General features: G+C 46.4%; 3 gene segments (V, D, J or C); all 3 read left to right on the forward strand.

Annotated features, from left to right (window-relative positions):
* Positions 1-215: 215 nt before the first annotated feature.
* On the forward strand, positions 216-685 carry LOC130032744 (immunoglobulin kappa variable 1-39-like). The segment is given in 2 exon segments: positions 216-264; positions 366-685. Coding segments are annotated over 2 exon segments (369 nt in total).
* Positions 686-5,793: 5,108 nt separating this feature from the next.
* On the forward strand, positions 5,794-6,271 carry LOC130037713 (immunoglobulin kappa variable 1-39-like). The segment is given in 2 exon segments: positions 5,794-5,845; positions 5,952-6,271. Coding segments are annotated over 2 exon segments (369 nt in total).
* Positions 6,272-18,704: 12,433 nt separating this feature from the next.
* On the forward strand, positions 18,705-19,174 carry LOC130031551 (immunoglobulin kappa variable 1-39-like). The segment is given in 2 exon segments: positions 18,705-18,753; positions 18,855-19,174. Coding segments are annotated over 2 exon segments (369 nt in total).
* Positions 19,175-20,220: the final 1,046 nt, after the last annotated feature.

The raw sequence follows: 20,220 nt of genomic DNA on the forward strand, positions 1-20,220 counted from the left end.
CCCGGGGAGGAGCATGTTCTCTGTGGGCAAAGTTCTGCTTCCCCACAGAGACCCGCACCCCTAACTTCCCTGCAGCTTGGCTGGTCCCCACATACCCTCCCCCCTCTGCCTGCCCAGCCCCCTCTCATTTGCAAGTCCTCAGAGCTCATTCCTGGACACTCAATTATAGTCTGTGTCACCCTGCAGGGTCAGTGTCTGTGACACCCAGAGTGGACATGAGGGCTCCTGTGCAGCTCCTCAGCTTCCTGCTGCTCTGGCTTCCGGGTGAGGAGGATAATTGACTAAATGCTATCCGTGCTTCAGGGAAAATAATTTAAAGTAATATGAACGGTGGTGATGATGTGTGTTTATATTTTAATCGCCAGGCTCCTGGTGTGATATCCAGATGACCCAGCCTCCATCCATGTCTGCATCTCTGGGAGAGAAAGTCACCATCACCTGCAAGGCCAGTCAGAGCGTTAGCAGTTACTTAGCCTGGTATCAGCAGAAACCAGGGAAAGCTCCCATGCTCCTCATCTATGCAGCAACTGTTTTAGGACCAGATGTCCCTCTCCGGTTCAGTGGCAGTGGATCTGGGACAGATTTCATGCTCACCATCAGCAGTCTGGAGCCTGAGGGTGCTGCCACTTATTACTGTCAACAAAGTTGGAATGACCCTCCCACAGTGATACAGGCCAGAACATAAACCCCCAGAGAAAATGCATCAGACAGAGTGAACTAATTTCCATGTATTAATGTATGGGTTGTCCTGTTTCCTTGTCCACTAGATGTCAGTAAGTACACTGTGTGTCCCCCTCCAGCCTCCCTGATTGCTTCCCAGGGGAGGGTCCCTGTCACCTTCAGGGCTACACAGAGTGATAGGAGCATCTCACCGTGAGATCAGCTCAAGAGACTGAGGAGAGAAAGTACAGGGATTGTGGTTTACACTTCAATCCAACCAGGTGATCCCTGACACCACAGTTTCCCCAACTTTTCTGTGGGGCATCTAAGTACCACCAGGCTGACCTTGGTAGACACATGCATGGGGGGTGTCGTGGTTGTCCCCAACATCAAAAGCCTCCAAAAGCTGCAAATCCTCATATCTTACACTGAATTGCTTGGCTCAACTTGGCCAAGAATTGCCTAGAGGGACCAATACACTCATCCAGCACTAAGCAGCAGATTTGCATCACATCCATGCACCCAAAAATTAAATTAACAGAATAGGAATCTGTTCTCTGCTTACGTTCCATTCTAGTGCTCTGTTGGAGTTTGGACAGTTATTGCAAGACTTCTATAATTGCTTTAGGGTCTAGCAACATGACAGAGGGACAGCTCTGAATGCTGACTCTCTCTTCTCCTCTCCATCCCTACCCTCTCATTTACACAAGTCCCACAGCATCTCCTTCTCCTCCCCGATGGAGCCTGGAGTGTGTGGATTCTCTGATCTGTAATTCAATGCAATTTGCGGATCTCAAGCAAGCCAGAGCTTCTTTTTTCCCATGGCCCTAGTACAGAGGGTCTCTATATCTGAACTGAAAATAACTTTCACTAGGGCAGGTCACAACTACACACCGAGTGATTTATCCACATCAGTCTCTGACAGTTCCCAGAGGTGGCAAGAACCTGGGCAGAGTCTATGATTAGCAATGAACAGTCTGGGTGTCTGGGTGTTGTTTATTGTTTGCTAAAAGCACATGTTTAGACTGGAAATAGTTTGTAACAGTATTGAATAGTGTATAGTATAATATATGGCTGCATCAGAGGCATGGTAAAAGTCTTATATTATACTGAACTCAAATGTAAAAAACATCTACGGAGCTGCACTAGCTGTATTTTATATCTCTCCTCTATAACTAAAACAGAGACAGTCAAATATTGGAAAAACATGAGCAATTCTTAAGATCAAAATAGTTCTACATCCAGGCATATAACTGACACAGAAAACATGTTTCCCATGTTTGGGGCCCTGGGTTTGAATCCTAACACACCAAGGAAGCATTATGGGTAAACAGTGGCTGGATAGTTACTTTGGGTCTCTCATAAACTCATGGAAAAAATCCTTATGCGTCTTGGTCTAGAGAGAATGACATGAACCCTTCTAAATGTTGCATGCAGTGGTGCATCAGAGATGGCTTGGGTTATCCCGGAGGAGGAATGAGGCTGGACTATACACACTAGAGAGGAGCCAGGAGCCCTCTGCTCTTGGCCATCCCACCCCCACCTTTACCATGATTCTTAGAGGCTTCTCTTCATCATTGGAACCGCCTCCATTTTCCAAAGTAACATCCATCACATTTCTTGGGATCATAGCACCTCCACTTACCTAACTGTGATGAACGTCTCCTCTCTACTCTGGTTACCTGGTCATTATTTCTCCTCAACTAGTTGACCAATTTCTTAGGAATATGAACCACTTTGTTCCTACATGGTCTTGCTGGAAATTTTCCCCTTGTCACAAACACCAAGTTCCTGATAATCCGTGGAAAAAACCATTTGGGACAGAGAGTGCATAATCAGGCACGCAAAACTGTAGACAAAAGAAACAAATACACAGATAAAAGGCTAAAATAAAAGCTTTGGTCTTATAGATATAGAGGGTATAGGAGGCAAGAATATAATCAGAAAGTGCCCAGACGTTGTACTTTAGGGTGCCTCCTGATTGCCTCTGAGACACCCCAGCCTCTGCTCCTCATGCATGCATCTGAAAGTGGATGTGCTCACTCCCTGTCCTAATTTCCCTGCCAACTTTAACAGTGATTCACCTGTTGTGACCCAGTTTGGAGGGAGTGACATTACATTGAATAAATGGTTTCCTGAGATCTCAATGTTGCTGCTCAGGCCGCTCTAAATCTTGGAGAGTCTTTCTATGTGCGTTTGTTGGTCTCATTGTGTGTCTGTCTCATTCTCTGTGACTGACTCCAATGCATAGAGTTTGAAGCTGACAATTCGACTGGATTTACAAAGTACATTTTCACGCAATCTGACTTGTGTTCTGACTTTATAGTCTCTGTTCCAAAGACAAAAAGAAAGTCTGGCTGAATCTTCTAACAGCACAGCGGTCACCAGCACCTGAAGTCTATTAAGTTGCTGTATTACACAGAGGTCACCAGATGACAGACTGACCCCAGAAGTGAGGAGAGTCTCCCTGGATTTGAGAACTACTGAGAGTCACAGGCCTGTGGTATGCTGGGACAGGGGCTCTGTTGCATAGTGGGAAAGTATGAAACCTTTTGAGTCTGAGTTGGGGTGAGATTTTCACCGTTTTCTGTTTTGGAGATAGAAGTCCTGTCCTGCTTGTCTTCAATGGACTGCTTTAATGCCCCAACCAGTTTCAAAATGGGAGATAGAGCTGTAGAGTCACTTCAGGCACAATGAGGTCACAGGAGGGCACAGGTGGGAGTATAGACACATCAGGGATCCCACTTTGTGTCCAGACACCCAGGAGAGGTCTGTGGGGACAAGGGGAGGGAGGGGCTCCTGCTCACAGGAGGAGGGTTCAAGGAAGTGACCCTGAGGAACTTTGAGCTTCAGCTCCATCCTCCACGAGTGTGAGAATCCAGGGTGTGTGGTGTGAGGTCCCAGCCTTGGGTTACTGGGAGGGAGCATGAGCTGATTCTTTATACCCAGGCACCCTCTGAGCCGGGTCAGCCTCTTGAGGGCTTCATGGAAGTGGTGGAGGACTTTGCCATTCTCTTTGTCTTCACCCCTTTGATGCTCTAATTTCTGAGGGAAAAGGCCTCAAGATTCAATTGGGATCTAAAGGCTAAATGTCCAACGTTGACTTGGAGATGAATTTGTTGGCACTTTTATTTTCTGATCAGAAAATGCCACAGAATGAATGAATTTATATCCAGGTGTTAATATATGGATTGTCCTGTTTTCTAGTCCACTAAGATGCCAGTGAGGACACTGTGCCCTTCTCCAGCCTCCCTGTCTGTTTCAAGGAGAAGGTCCCTGTCACTTCAGGGACACACAGTGTGAGGAGCATCTCATCTGGAGATCAGCCTAAGCCAGGGCTGCAGAGAATGTTCATGGGTTGAGGGCTATGCCTTCAATCCATCCAGAAAAACCCTGGAAGCTCAATTTCCCTTGGTATCAATGGGGGCATTCCTTGAGGTCTCTAGAACTACCTGGCTGACCTTGGAACAGAGGCACGGGGGGTTGCCTGGATGTCATTGGTGTAATTAGCCACAATCACCTCCAGGAGCTCAACTCTTAGCACTGAACTGTTTGGTTCAATTGGCCAAGAATTACCTAGAGTGGTCAATACCCACCGCAGCACTGGTCAAGATGTTCTACACAATCTCAGACACATAGACAAAATGAGTGATTGTTCCTAGGTTACTTTTCATTACATTCTACCCTGCTGCTCTGTCAGGATTGGGATAATGAGTACAGACACACACATGGCTCTCTCATCATCACCAGGAAAGTGCTCCAGGGTCATAGACCCCCCCCTCCTGTGGGACACTCAACCTACACCCTCATAACCTGTTTTGAAACATATGTGGACTTGGTTTTGACTGATGGAAACATGAGAGGTGGATTGCTCTGAAATCTCACTATCTCTTCTCCCAATCTCTCCCAAACACAGCACCATCCTATCTCCTCAGACCCGTGATGGAGCCTGAATATGTGGGTTTTAAGAAATTCTGCTTTGAACTCACTAATCCCAGATCATCCTGCATAACACAGGCTGTGGTGGCTTCAGAGTTCAAGCCCAGATATTTTGTACATGCTGCCCATTCCTGACTCCAAGTACTGACCCGTTTCCATGAATCCCTGACAGGGTTTTTGTTGGTAAGTGTGGTGAAGGGAGCAATTGATAATATAGGGATTGGTTACAAACTCCCTCAGAGGGGCAAAGAGATCCATTTGGAACAAGATCCTGCTACAAGAAGAGCCATGGTGACAGGTGGGGAGATCTCTCCTTCTCAAGTCAAGTGTGAAGCAGCAAATGGCCTGGAGGGTCTTTTCCTGGGCCCTGCAGATGGGTAGCCCTGGGAGCTGCTCCTGGCTCAAAAAAGAATTTGGGGGTGTCCCAGTCACAGGCTGATGACTGGAGAGAAAGCCGTCTCCTCTAGACTCCATGATCACTGCAGGCCTCCCCTGGGACCTGCAGCTTCCTGGCAAACATTCCAGACCCTCCCAGGATACTCAGTACTTCAGCAGGGGTATGTCTGCCTGGGCTAGTGTTTCGTGAGAGTCTGGTTTGTTTTGTCAGGTGCTGACTGTCGGGTTCTCTGAGCACTGAAAGAGAGTCCCCACCACCCAGAAAAAGAAAATTAAAAATATAAAATTTTAAGTCCTTCCAAAGCACTGATATATATGTGTGTGTATATTGATATATATGTATATATATGTATATATATGTATGTCTTCCAGATAAAAAAGAAAATCTCTTGTCTTAAGTATATCCAGAGCTGTGAAATAAAGGAGTCTGTACAATTCTTTGAGAGGGTCAGTGTGTCTGACAGTGTGTGGTCTGACACAGCCAGTCTCTGGGTAAGTGAGAGCAAGAAACCCTGTCCTAACTCTCAGGACACCAGGGCCCGCCTTTCTGTGCTCAAACTCGGGCTCTCCTGGGGCCTGGGCAGGAGCATGTTCTCTGTGGGCAAAATTCTGCTTCCCCACAGGGACCTGCACCCCTGACTTTCCAGCAGCTGGGCTGGTCCCCACACGCACCCTCCCCCCTCTGCCTACCCAGCCTGCCCGGCCCCTTCTCATTTGCAAGTCCTCAGAGCTCATGCCTGCACACTCAATAATAGTCTGTGTCACCCTGCAGGGTCAGTGTCTGTCACACGCACAGTGGACATGACGGCCCCTGTGCAGCTCCTCAGCTTCCTGCTGCTCTGGCTCCCAGGTAAGGAGGGAAATGTGGGTTTTCATGAATTTGGACTGCCTGTCTCTTCAGGGAAATTACCTAACTTGTGGGTAATGATAATGTGCACTTATATTTTTTATCTCAGGCACCATGTGTGATATCCAGATGAGCCAGCCTTCATCCATGCCTGCATCTCTGGGAAAGAAAGTCACCATCACCTGCAAGGCCAGTCAGAGCATTAGCAATTATTTACACTGGTATCAGCAGAAACCAGGGAAAGCTCCCAGGCTCCTGATCTATGGTGCAACAAGTTTAGAACAAGGCGTCCCTTCCCGGTTCAGTGGCAGTGGATTTGGAACAGATTTCACTCTCACCATCAGCAGCCTGGAGCTGGATGATCTTGCCACTTATTACTGTCAACAGGGTAGTAGTACACCTCCCACAGTGATACAGGCCAGAACATAAACCTCCAAAGATCAGTTGTGTGAAACTGGGGGACCCAGCTGCTACTTTTGGTGCTGCCACTGCTGAGGGTGTGTCAGATGTAGCCAGGCTTTGCAATGATGGGCAGTTCTGGTACATGTTGAGGGAACATCTGGCTCCGTGCTCTCCTTGTCATTCCAGCAGCTCATACATGACAACAGACTTGCTGATTGAATTTATAGAGATTATTTTCCTGAAGTAAGTAGGTGACAGTGTCATTCAAAGTTCCTATGTACTGTCCTGGTCATCTAGGAGGCCTAGAAACCATTCTTTAAAATACATTTTTAATAATCACATATATTTCTACCCCAGTTTTGAGGACACATGAGCACACCATAGCCTCACACTGAGGACGTCTCACAGGGTGCATCCTCCCATGCCAGGATGCCCTGTTTGACGTGGACCAGAGGAAGAGACTGAGTCTCATGAGGGAACATACCCTCACAATCCTGTGGTGTGTGTTGAATCGGGGCTGTGGAGGGATGATATCTACTCCCTTGGGGATTTTGATCCTGAAATCTGAATGGGAAATAAAACAATTTCAGTCACAGGAACTGTGTTATACTATCCTAGATACCTTTGAAGTTGTAAAGAGGTATAAACCTCATGTCAAGGTGGGTGAGGGTGGAGAGGATTCAGGCAAGTAAGAGGAAATATAGAAAAAGAAAATATCAACACCCTGTACTTAGCCCAAAGGCTTATACTGAGGCCTGTGGGAGATTCCCTGGATCACGGTGCCTGACCTTCCCTACATGGTCAGGCCTTGACACTCTCAGAGGGAATGTAAATCTAAGGAAATCATTGTTGCCTTAGGAGACTCCACCTTATTGATTATATTTTCCCATTCTTATAGCCCAAAAGTCCACCATTTATCTAACAATACTGATTTTCCTTGGATAGAATCCCTAGTGATGCTGGTGGGACCCACGGTGACTCACATGAAATGTGGAGGAGAATGATGTTCACTTTCTCTCAATCTGCCTCTGCTACCCGGAACCCAGGGTTACTGGGATCGGTCTTGCGTCACAGAAAAGAATGTCAGGAGTAGGCAAGCAGTGAAGTAAAACAGATTTTCTTTGGAGGTTTTGAAGTGAAGGAGGAAGAGAAAGTGAGAGAGAGAGTTGAAAATATTGTGCTCAAGAGAGAACCTGGGCTTCACTAAGGGCAGAGAGAAAATTACACACATCCCAGCATTTGACATGAAAGAATGAAAGTACAAATCTCCAGAGGGTAGATGCAGGAGTCACATGTGCTCAGGCAACACATGTGCTTGGTCACGTGGGTGCAAGCAGCACATTGTGAGGGACAGACCCAAAATGGACCACCAGAATTAATTTAGGTTAGCTTCAGAGGAACCCACATTGCAAAATAACTTGCTTTTCTGCTCCTGAGCAAGGATGCAGGTGCCTTGAATTGCAAGTCACGAGAAGGGTGGGGTCAGACCAGATAACCAGAAGTCTCTCAGAAGACCTATGTCACAAGACCCAGGACTGCCCTAAAAACCAAGACGTTCCTAAGCATTGACGCAAATGCTGATCTTTAAACTAAAGGCTAAAGAGTGATGTACTTTAAAATGGATTGGTCAGGAAAGTATGGGTTATTACAAATCTATTGGCCATGAAATGTGTGGGCTGTGCTGTAACGGCCAAGGAGGGCCTATATTAGATCTCCTTTGAAGAAGCTCGGGGTCTTTACCCAAACTGCCGGACCTGCATGTCTGTGTAGGCGGTTGGACCCTGGCTAGCCAGTCTTACAGTAAACCCTGTTTGCTGTTTGCACTCTTTGGAGTCTCTTTCTCGTTAGAGGGAGATTTTGATCCACGCCCTAACATAACTTAGGATTTAATTGGCTTTGAATATTATTCACTCCTGGGCATCTGCTTTCTCAACTTAAGTCTCAGTTGCCTTCACTTCCTAGTGCCCCCAAAGGCAGGGTTCCGATGAGGGACTGGGTGGAACCAGGGCAAGCGGGCAAGCTATGTGCTACCCTGGCATCAAGATGTGCCAGGCCAAAGTGCCATGATTCGTAACTATAAGTTCAGAGTTTGATCATAGACAAATGTTGTCATGATCGAAAAGTAATGACGAGACTAGGACCCTGCTAAGAATAGGAAAAGCTATTTGGCCTGAGCACTGTAGTCTCAGATAGAGATGGCCCTAGGAGAGCAATTCTATAAACTTTAAGTATTTCTTACTGTGTTCATACAAAATTATTCATATTATATATGCTTATATGTTTGTTGGACAAGGAGAGGAGTAACACACCCAGGGGATTCCGTTCTAGGGTGGATCGTTCTGTTAAATGAGAATCTGTCCTAGACTAGAAGCAACTTTCCAGGAGAGGAAGAACTCTACCCCTATTAATTGTGATCAAACCTATGTGTAATTTTTAACCCAACCTGTTGGGGCTGGACTAATTTGGCAGGGTGAGCCCATGTAGACTGCACCGCACAACGGGCAGGAACACAAGGACCCATGAAAATGGGAGAGATTTTTCTTGTGTCCTGACTAGTTTGGAAGAGGCTGAATATCGTTCCCTTCAAACGGCCTTCAGTAAATAATTTTAGTATGTTGTAAGGGGCAGTTTTCCTTTTCTCACAGAAAGCTAGCTGGTCATAGACATGTAGATCTCTGGTGCTAGCCAAGCCTGATCTTTGGGATGTAGATTCCAGGATCTAGCCAAACTAGTCTTTGGGATGCAAAGCTTAGATACTTGTCTTTCGGATGTAGATTCCAAGCCCCAGCAGACTAGTCTTTGGGGTGCAAATCCAAGTGCTAGTAGTCTAAGAATGGTTTCAGTCTTGATTTTGTATCTTCTTTCCAGAGGCTAAAATTACTGGCCTGCTGATGCAAAGAAATAATGTATGTTTTGCTACCTCAATGTTTTTTTCTGTAAGTCCTTTTGATGACATCACTGCATTGCGCCCTTTAGAGGTACCAGTGTCACTGTCCTCCCATTGTTCATCAATTTTGCTCAAGTGGGCCCAGTAACATCTCCATTTTGAGACTTCTTGTTACTGTGTTTGACATAGCAATATGTCACGGGGAGCTTGCCAGGTTTTGCCATGCCGGCAATACTCTCGGTAGCTTGCCGGGCTCTCCAAGAGGGGCGGAGGAATCGAACCCAGCTAAGCCGGGCTGGTTGCGTGCAAGGCAAAGCCCTACAGCTGTGCTATCGCTCCAGCCCATAGAGTTACGATGATCAATAAAAGGAGATTTCTGGGCTCTCTACCGGGAACACAGACTTGAGAGAACCTGGGGGTGATAGGTCTGAGAGAACCTGGGCCCTCCATGACATAAATTTCTTTTATGGGATATAATGAGACTATAATAATGGGCTGGGAGAGGCATAGGAGAGACAGTAGTGAATGGAAAGAAGATTGGAATAAACTGCAACTAAGACCAACCAGCCTGGCCTTCACCATCGACCTCCCTGGAGTGGGGGAAATGGCCCGAGACTACCGAAAGCAGGCGAGACTAACGAAAGAGGGAGGCAGGAGAGACAGACCTCTGCTCTCCTTTTGTGTTTACACACTTGAGCATATGTGTTACCACGAATTCAATTCATTAGTCCCCAGGGGAAAACAATTCCAAATTCTTGATTATTACAATGTGAAACTATTAGCCAGATTGCAATAGAAACAGTGAAATTTGACTCTCCCATGTTCATTCTAATTTTTTTTTTAATGTAGGAGTAATGCTATGTATTCAGCCACTGATTAGCTGATTGATTTGGGCATGAACTTCACTCATTCTAAATGTTGAGACCTAGGGCTAGACCTAGGTCTAGCGGGTAGGACATTTTCCTTGCAGATAACTGATCTGGGTTCAAGTCCTGGCATCCCATATGGTCCTTTGAGCACCACCAGGAGTGATTACTGAGGGAAGATCCAGGAATCAGCCCTGAGCATCACCAGGTGTGACCAAAACAAAAGCAAAAAAAAAAAAAAGAAAAGAAAAGAGAGAGAGAGAGAGAGAGAGAGAGAGAGAGAGAGAGAGAGAGAGAGAGAGAGAAGTTGAGACTGCACATCAGAATCAGGTGATTATCACATGGGAGATTTGGAACAAAGATATTTCTCTCAAATGCTTGACTGAGGTTGACCTAGACACACCTATTTACCTGGCTAGAGCACCTGATAAATCAGAAATATACTAATTTTTGATTTGAGAGACACAGTGAGGGGCCCACAGTGATATGCAGTGTTTAAGGTGATTGCCTTGCATGCAACATCCCATAGGATCCCCCAAGTACTACTAGGAGTAGTGACTGAGTGAAGAGCCAAGAGTAACACTGAGTATTGCTGGATGTGGTCCCCAAACAAGGAAACAAACCATAAAACAGAACAAAAGAAGGATTGACACACATCTGTGCCACAGACAGTTAGACTAAGAAATGTCCATCTTAACCACTATAATCCAGGCTAAGTTTATGTTTCCACTATTTTTCATGAACTAGGAGCCACATTTCCCACTTTGCTCAAGAGAAGTGACTCCATCCTCGAGGTCTTTTCATACCAGTGCACCCACCAGTGTATTTGCATGCTGTCCTCGGGGGAAGATCTATATTGGACAGTCTCGCATAAGAGTCAGCTCTATCTTGCTTTCAGCTATCAGATCTCCTCAGATCAACGCTCAAAATGAGGTTCCCTGCTCAGTTTCTGGGTCTGCTGATGTTGTACATTCCAAGTAAGGGAAGCAGGGAGAAGAAAGAATGGGTGCAGGAGGGGGTGTTTGGGGGACCCACTGGTCCCCTTGTGTGTTCTGTCTGTGTGTCAGACTGTGTGAGAAAGAAACATCGGGAAAGTGGAGATGGCCCAGGAAAGGTGTACAGGCCTGTTTCCCCAACCCGAAGGTCACTTGACTGTGATGACATCCTTCTGGTGTAGGAGTATAAATCACTCAAGTAATGACTTTCTCAGAAAACAATGTCACTGTCCACTGTCCTCCTGTTGTTCATCAATTTGCTCGAACGGGCCCAGTAATGTCTCCATTTTGAGACTTGTTGTTACTGTGTTTGGCATACTGAATACGTCACGGGTAGCTTGCCAGGCTTTGCCTTGAGGGCGAGATACTCTCAGTAGCTTGCCAGGCTCTCTGAGAGGGGCGAGGAATCGAACCAGGCTCGGGTGGGCTGGCTGTGTGCAAGGCAAATGAGCTACCATTGTGCTGTCGCTCCAGCCCAGAAAACAATATATTACCTAAAATAAATTACAGAATGGGAGCAATAAAATTGACCTGTGATGCTTGAATGAAACCTGACCCTATTAAAAATCAAATTTCCAGGATCCAAAAGTGATATTGTGATGACTCAGCGTCCACTCTCCTTGTTCATGGTCAAGGGAGAGCCAAATTCCATCTCCTGCACATCTAATGAGAGTCTCCTACATAGTATTGGAAACACCTATCTGAGCTGGTACCATCAATGGCAGGCGAATCTAAGTCACCTGTTCTATAAAGTTTTTAAATGAAAGCCTCTGGTCCTAGACAAGTTCAGTAGCAGTGGGTCATGGACAGAATTCACTATACAGATTAGCAGGGTGGAGCCTGAGGATATTGGCGTTTACTACTGCTACCAAGGTACAAAGACTCTTTGCACAATGATAGAGCCCTGAACACAAACCACCCTGCCTGGCCTTCCCCAGATGGCCACACGTGTTCTTTGCTGGTGTGCAAACAGCAGAGTCTCTGAGTCACTGAGAGGAAGGCACTGGAGGGGGATGTCTCAGGAGAGGAGGCTGCAGCTGTGGGTCTGGACCCTGAGAGCCCCTGCCGTACTGCAGACACCCCACATTAGGGCCTGGTCAGAGGCAAAGGTCTGGCCTGGCAGAGCGGCAGGTGTGCAGGGGCCTGTGAGCTGTGAATGACCAGTTGCAATGAACTCACAGCTGATGAGCAACCCCACTGCACCCTCCCTGTTTTGCCCACATTTGTAAGGAATATATCAAGAGAACTATCAGATTATCGATACAACTTTTTCAAGACTAAGGCATAATGAAATTTACTGTGAAGTGTCCATTTTTATAGAAAAGGGCTTCATACGGGTCAAAGAGAGTACAGCAAGTGACGTGCTTGCCTTTTATGTGATCAACACAATTACATCCCTGGAACCCCATCTTTTTCCTTCCAGGGGTGATCCCTAACTCTGGAATAAGTCCTGAGCACTGTGAGTTGTGCCCTCAAACAAACAAATGAAAATATAAACAAACTTAATAAAAAACCGTAAAAAGTACCTTCACTTCTCCCCCATCCCAGGCCGCCCTTCCCAGACCCTCTCACCTCCTTCACCTGCACCCCCAGGGCTTCTCCTCTGTGTCCCTGATGGAGTCTCCAGTGTGTCAGCTCCGTCTCCCTGTCCTGACCTCACAGGGTCCCGTTTATTCTGCTGTACACATGGACCCTGGTGCCTTCAGAGCTGAACCCCAGTTTTTTTCAGTCTTGCCCATGTTCACCCCTAGTTCTCACTCATTTCCTTGGATTCCTGTGCAACACCCTCTTGGTGAGTAGAGTCATGGGAAGTAGAATGTAGAGTAGGAGTTTCTCTGACACTTGCTCACTGGGGCAGACACAGTCCTCCAAAGTCAAATCCTTTTCACAGGAAAGACTTTGGGGGCAGGCAGGTAACCTTCCTCACTGGTATCCCATGGGTAGCTGGCAATGGATTGAGGGTGGTTTTGTCCCCAGATTGACCTTGAGCCTCCTGTGCTGCTCCTGAAAATTCACCTGGTGGACACTGTCCCCAAGCTCTGCTCTAGAAGGACCCATGTTCTCTAGATTCTGCCCAATACCTGCTGAGTTCCAGGGTTCCAGAACCCTCATGTCACCCTGAGCCTAGAGCTGTCCGGCTTCCCACTGATTCACAGATGCCCCTGTGTGGGGACCTGCCCTTCATGATGCTGATGGGTCAGAGGGATGGGAACACGCTGATTTATCACATTCACACAAATGTGTAAAATATAAATCCACACATTATAAGATCTATTATTTTCATATCTAGTTATATAGAAACCAACAGCCTAACCCCCTTCTTACTTCCAGAGAAACATCCAATTAATATTCGGTAAATGGCCAGGAACAAAGTCATTCATCCCCAACAGTAAAGGCAACTCTCCCGGCCATTTTGGCAGAGGCAGCAATCTGAGAGCAAGGACTAGAGCATGGGACAGCGTTTGCATTTGCTTCATTGTGTTTTTCCTTCATTTCTGTAATGCAGTGAAAACACTGCGGACTCCAAGAAAGCCTAAGGATTCTTCTTCTGCCTTCCAGATAGAGGGACTTTGTCAATGTACTAGAAGAAACATTTATCAGTGCAGTTTACAACTCCCACCTTGTGATTGTTCCATTTGGTCTTTTGTAGTCATCTTTAACTACAGGGACCTCAGGAATGAGGTGATGATCATGGTCTAGGGCAGTGGTTGCACAAAGACTCACACGTGCATCATGGCCAAGACAGAACCACCCATATCACAGTAGACTCTAAGTCATATGACAAGATTTATTAGGAAAGACAGTACTTAAATAAAGGCTGAGGAAGAATGCCTCTATGCACCAGATGGGTGACGTGAGCATGGGACAGATCCTGTGCTTAACAGTTGGAAGTCTGGTTGTCCTGGTGTTCTTTATTGCTTCCGAAAAACACATGGCTATCTGGGAAATAGTCCACAACAGTTTTGTATAGTGTATTGTAGCACTGTAGCACAATCCTCTTATTGTTCATCGATTTGCTCCAGGGGGAAGCAGTAACATTTCTATTGTGAGACTTGTTACTGGTTTTGGCATATCAAATACGTGGTGGTGGGGGAGGGCAGGATACTCTTGGTAGTTTGCCTGGCTATCTGAGATGGATGGAGGAATCGAACCCGGGTCGGCCACATGCAAGGCAAAAGCCTTACCTGCTGTGCTATCCGAACAACCCAGTATATGTAGTGTATAGCATTAGAAATTGCTGCAGTTAAGACATGGCTCCATATCCTTAAAATATACTAAACTCAAATGTAAAACTACTGAGATGCACTAGCTGCATTTTAAGTCTCTCCACTATAATCATTTGTAGAGTCACTCACACACCGGAAAAGCATGACCACAATCTCATGATCAAAATCACTCAGGACCAGTGATGTAGAAGAACATGTATGAGACCCTGGAGTTGAATCCTAACGCACAAAGAATTCATTATGTGTCATTGTTGATTGATTTGCCGCCCAGATGTCTCATGGAATCATAGGAATCTTTCTCACTGGGCTTGGTCTATAGCTCATGGCTCCAAGACATCCTCAGTGGTGCAGCCATTATGGTTCTCAGAGCAGGTCTGGGTTATCTTGGAAAGAATAGTGTGCTCATCAACTGTCCTTAGTGTCTCTGTCAACTTAAACACTGTCGCGCCTATTGGGACCCAGTTTGGAGGGAACGACATCATATTGAATAAGCGGCTTCCTGTGAGCTCACTGGGCTTGCCCCACCACCCTAAAGCTTAGACAGTCTTTGAATATGTGTTGTTTGTCTTACTGTGTGTCTCTTTGTCTCAATCTCTGTCACCAACCCCTGAAGAATTGAAGTTGAAGGAGTCAAAGGAGTTAGCTTCAGCAAGGCCCATTTCCATGTAGTCTGGCTTGGTGATGGGCTTTATAGTCTGTTCCAAAGATTTGGAGAAAGTCTCTGATTCCCCAGAATGACAGAGATCACCAGCACCTGAAACCTATTAAGTATCACATATTGGCCACTAGATGGTAGACTGATCCCACAAGTGACAAGACAGTCTCTGGATCTTAGAAACACTGACTCACAGGCCTATTTATTGCCAGCAGGGATAGGGGCTCTGTGGTGTGCTGGGAAAGTATGAAACCTTTAGAGTCTGAGTTGGAGCGAGATTTTCACCCTTTTCCGGTGTGGGGATAGAAGTCCCTTTGTCTTAGATGGTGGAAAATGTACACCGAAGGACGACTGTTGGAACATTGAATGACTGAAGAAATGGACAAACATTGTATGTCCATTGTATAATGGACAACTTAGTAACTGTGTATCTCACTGTGATTCAATAAAAATGAATAGATAAAAATATGTAAAATAATACATTAGAGAAGTCCTGCCATGCCTTTGTGCTATGGTGTGTTTTGATCCCATATTTACTATTCATAGTTGGAGATAGTTCTGTCAAATCGTTTAAGGTAAAAAGAGGGAGGTCACATGGGGGGGATTAGATGGGAATATAGGGACATTAGGGAACCCCCCTCTGTCCCATCAAACACCCACCTAGAAGAGACCTGCTGGACAAGAGGAGAGACGGACTCCTGTTGACAGGAGGAGGGTCTCACTGGAAGTGACCCTGAGGAACATTGACTCTCCAACTTCACTCTGCAACCTTACGGAGTATGAGAATCCTGTATGTGGGCTGTGAGCCCCCAGCCTGTGTGTTCCTGTGCTGGAGTCTGAGCTGAGGCTTGTCCCACCAGCATCCTCTGAGCAAGGTCTGCCTATGGGACACTTTGTGGAAGTGTGTGTGAGGGTTCGGGGAGAGGGGAGTTGGGGGACTCATTAGTCTCTTTATCCTCATCCCATGATATCCTGAATGCTGAGGAAAAGAGTCTCAGATTCCTCCATAGCTTATTGGCTAAAAGTCCTGTATGATCTTGGAGATGAAGCTATTGACTGTTTTGCTTTTGCTTCACTGATTAGAAAATGCATCAGACAGAATGAACTAATTTCCATGTATTAATGTATGGGTTGTCCTGTTTCCTTGTCCACTAGATGTCAGTAGGGACATTGTGTGTCCCCCTCCAGCCTCCCTGACTGCTTCCCAGGGGAGGGTCCCTGTCACATTCAGGGCTACACAGAGTGATAGGAGCATCTCACAGTGAGATCAGCCCAAGACACTGAGGAGAGAAAGCATAGGGCTTGTGGTTTACGCCTCAATCCAACCAGGTGATCCCTGACACCACAGTTTCCCCAACTTTTCCGTGGGGCATCTAAGTACCACCAGGCTGACCTTGGTAGACATATGCATGGGGGTATCGTGGTTGTTCCCAGCATCAAAAGCCCCCAAAAGCTGCAACTCCTCATATCTTACACTGAAGTGCTTGGTTCAACTTGGCCAAGAATTGCCTAGAGGGACCAATACACTCACCCAGCACTAAGCAGCAGATTTGCATCACATCCATGCACCCAAAAATCAAATAAAAATATAGGAATCTGATCTCTGTTTACATTCCATCCTAGTGCTCTGTTGGAGTTTGGACGGTGATTGCAAGACTTCTATAATTGCTTTAGGGTCTAGCAACAGAGGGACAGCTCTGAAACCTCACTCTCTCTTCTCCTCTCCATCCCTTCCCTCTCCTTCAAACAAGCATCTCCTTCTCCTCCCTGATGGAGCCTGGAGTGTGTGGATTCTCTGATCTGCTGTTCTGAGCTCACAGACCCAGGTCATCCTGAGTCACAACGGCTATGGTTGGGGCCCAGGTTTCTCTTACCTCCGGCCCATTGCTGATCCCAAAGTTGTGACCTATCACCATGAATCCATGTGTAGAGTCCTTTTTGGTAAGTTTGTTGCACCAAGCAGTAACTAAGTAGGGATTGGTGTGAAGCTCCCTCAAGAGGGCAGATGAGGCCCACAGGGGGCAGGATCCTGCTCCATGAAGAGCAATGGAGTCAGGGTGGGGAAATGTCTCCTGCTCAGTCGGTTGTGAGGCAGCAAATGTCCCTGGAGGATCCTGTCCTGGGCCCTGCATAAGGGGAGCCCCGAGAGCTGCTCCTGTCTGACAGAAGAACTCGGGGTGGCCCCAGTCACAGGCTGAATACTAGAGAGCAAAACCTCTCCTCTACACTCCATGATCACTGCAGGGCTCCCCTGGCTTCCTGGGAAACATTCCAGCTCCTCCCCTGGATACTCAGTACTTTAGCATGTATATGTTGTGCTGGTCCAGAGGTTTGCGAGGGTCTGGTTTGGTCTATCAGGAGCTGAATTCAGTGATGGTGAGACCATAGGAGTTTGCAGGGAGTGTTGGGTTTGCAGTTCCAGGGACAGCCTCTACAATGAAAGAACAGTGATGTCGATGGGGCTGTGGGACGGCATCCTTGGGAACCTGGATGCTGACTCATACAGCATGGATCTCTGTCCGAGCCCAGACTGATATTTATTGTGTGAGTTCTATCTTTACCCCATGCTGACTGCCTTATCAGGCACCTCATAAAGGTGTTTGTTTAGTGTCTGTGAATCCCTTATGCTATGAGGAGGTGTCATTCACTATTCCTCAATCTTCTCAAGACATTAAGTCTTTCGTCTGGTATCTGAGAGCTGCCATGTCTTTGGAGCAACATCAGGATTTCGAGCGAGGGATGCACCTATGATGAGACAGAGGATATTCAATAATGTGTCAGTCAAGTTGGACCCTCACAGCCACCTCATCAGAACACATTCTCAACTGGCCAGCTCAGAGGAAGGAGATAAAAGATAGGAAGACAATTCAAGGAGGTCAAGGAAGTTCCAATTCTGAGTCAAGAAATAGGGAATAAGATTTTCAAGATGAGAAAGGAAAATTTTTATTATGCCGATGTGGAAGTAATGAATAACTTCTCAGGTGAAGGATGGAGCGATGAGCAGGAGAATGCGTTGGTCTGTCAGATATTCCTTACCTTAGCACGAATTTATGATTCAAGACCCCAAATATTTGTACAGTCCTTTCCATTTATTAAATTCCTTTATGCTAATAATAACCATTTTTTCACACAAAATAATACAGTGCTTGATGAGGAAGACTGACCTATCAGGAGGCATGAGAGCACAGGGCCCACACAGCCCAGAGCACCTGCAGATAAAGGCCTGAAGTTCCAGTATTGCAGCATCACAGTAGCCTTGCGTTCTCGGTCCCAGGCATTGAACTGCTCATCCCGATGGTACATGATGTTCAGAGTGACCATCAGGTTCTCAGAGCACTGACAGAGACCCTCCCCCACCAGCCCATCAAATAGGAAAACAGAAAATTTTAATCCTGTACAAAGTGCAGTAAAACATAATGCAATTCCGAAGCAAAGCGAAAACTTCCCTTGCCTCACTTATATCCACAGACGAGAAATCAAAGAAATGTGTACAATTCCTGAGGAAGTCTATAATGGTGTGTTCTGACCAAGCCTGTCTCTGGGGCAGAGCAAGAAGCTTTGCTAACACAGAGGACCATGGCCACCCTTTATGGTCACACTGGGACCATCTTGGGGCCCGGGGAGGAGCATGTTCTCTGTGAGCAAAGTTCTGCTTCCCCACAGAGACCCGCACCCCTGACTTCCCTGCAGCTGGGCTGGTCCCCACACACCCTCCCCCCTCTGACCGCCCAGCCCCCTCTCATTTGCAAGTCCTCAGAGCTCATTCCTGGACACTCAATAATAGTCTGTGTCACCCTGCAGGGTCAGTGTCTGTGACACCCAGAGTGGACATGAGGGCCCCTGTGCAGCTCCTCAGCTTCCTGCTGCTCTGGCTCCTGGGTAAGGAGGAAAATTGACTAAATGCTACCCGTGCTTCAGGGAAAATAATTTAAAGTCCAATGAATGGTGGTGATAATGTGTGTTTATATTTTAATTTCCAGGCTCCCGGTGTGATATCCAGATGACCCAGCCTCCATCCATGTCTGCATCTCTGGGAGAGAAAGTCACCATCACCTGCAAGGCCAGTCAGAGCGTTAGCAGTTATTTAGCCTGGTATCAGCAGAAACCAGGGAAAGCTCCCATGCTCCTCATCTATGCAGCAACCGTTTTAGGACCAGATGTCCCTTCCCGATTCAGTGACAGTGGATCTGGGACTGATTTCACGCTCACCATCAGCAGCCTGGAGCCTGAGGATGCTGCCACTTATTACTGTCAACAAAGTTGGAATGACCCTCCCACAGTGATACAGGCCAGAACATAAACCCCCAGAGGTCAGCTGTGTGAGGCTGGGCTGCTCCAGCTGTTCCTCCTGATGACTCCACTGCTGAGAGTGTATCAGAATGTCTTTGAAAGCATGGTTTCTAGGCCATCTAGAGTACCTCTGCCAGCGCATATAAATTCTGAATGACACTGATCATCATTGCACAGTCTGGACTGTTCTGGTGTATGTCTAATGAATATCTTTAAACTCCATTATTCTCAATCTCATCACAGCAGCAGAGACATGATAACATATCTGCTGATTAAATTTAGAGATTATTCTCCTGAAGAAAGTAGGTGACAGTGTCATTCAGAGTTCATATGTGCTCCCTGGCACCTAGAAGGCCTAAAAACTATCTATTAATAGATTTGTTTTACTAATCACACATATTTTCAGCCCAATTGTGAGGACACATGAGCAGCTTCATAGCCTCACACTGAAGGCGTCTCACAGGGTGCATCCTCCCCTGCCATGATGTCCTGTCTGATGTGGACCATAGGGAGAAACTGTGTCTTACCAGGAGACAAACCCTCACAATCCTGAGGTTTGTGTGTGAGGAGAGGGGAGCAGGGAGGATGAGATCTACTCCCTTGACTCAAGGATTTTCATCCTGAATTCTTAATGGAAATAAAACAATTTTAGTGACAGGGACTGTGGATACCGTAGACGTTTTAAAGGGATATAAACTTCATTTTGATGTGGGGGTGGGGGGAATTCAGGCAAGTAATAAACCATATAGAAAAAAAAGTCAACACCCTGTATTTAGCCCAAAGTCTTATATGAGACCTCGTGGGAAATACCCTGGATCACAGTGCCTGAGCTTCCCTGCACAGCCAGGCCTTGACACTCTCAGGGAATGTAAATTTACAGAAATCATTGTTACATTAGGAAATTCCACACTACTGATGATATTTTCCCAGTGCCATTTCCCCAAAGCCCAATTATTTAACAATATTGATTTTCCTTGGATTTGAATCCCTAGAATGGGAACATAAAATATAGATTGACATTGGTGAAAAAAATGTTGACCACTTTTCAAAAGACAG

The sequence above is a fragment of the Sorex fumeus genome, unplaced genomic scaffold (assembly GCF_029834395.1).
Source record: "Sorex fumeus unplaced genomic scaffold, SorFum_2.1 ptg000006l, whole genome shotgun sequence".
Taxonomy (NCBI): Eukaryota; Metazoa; Chordata; class Mammalia; order Eulipotyphla; family Soricidae; genus Sorex; species Sorex fumeus.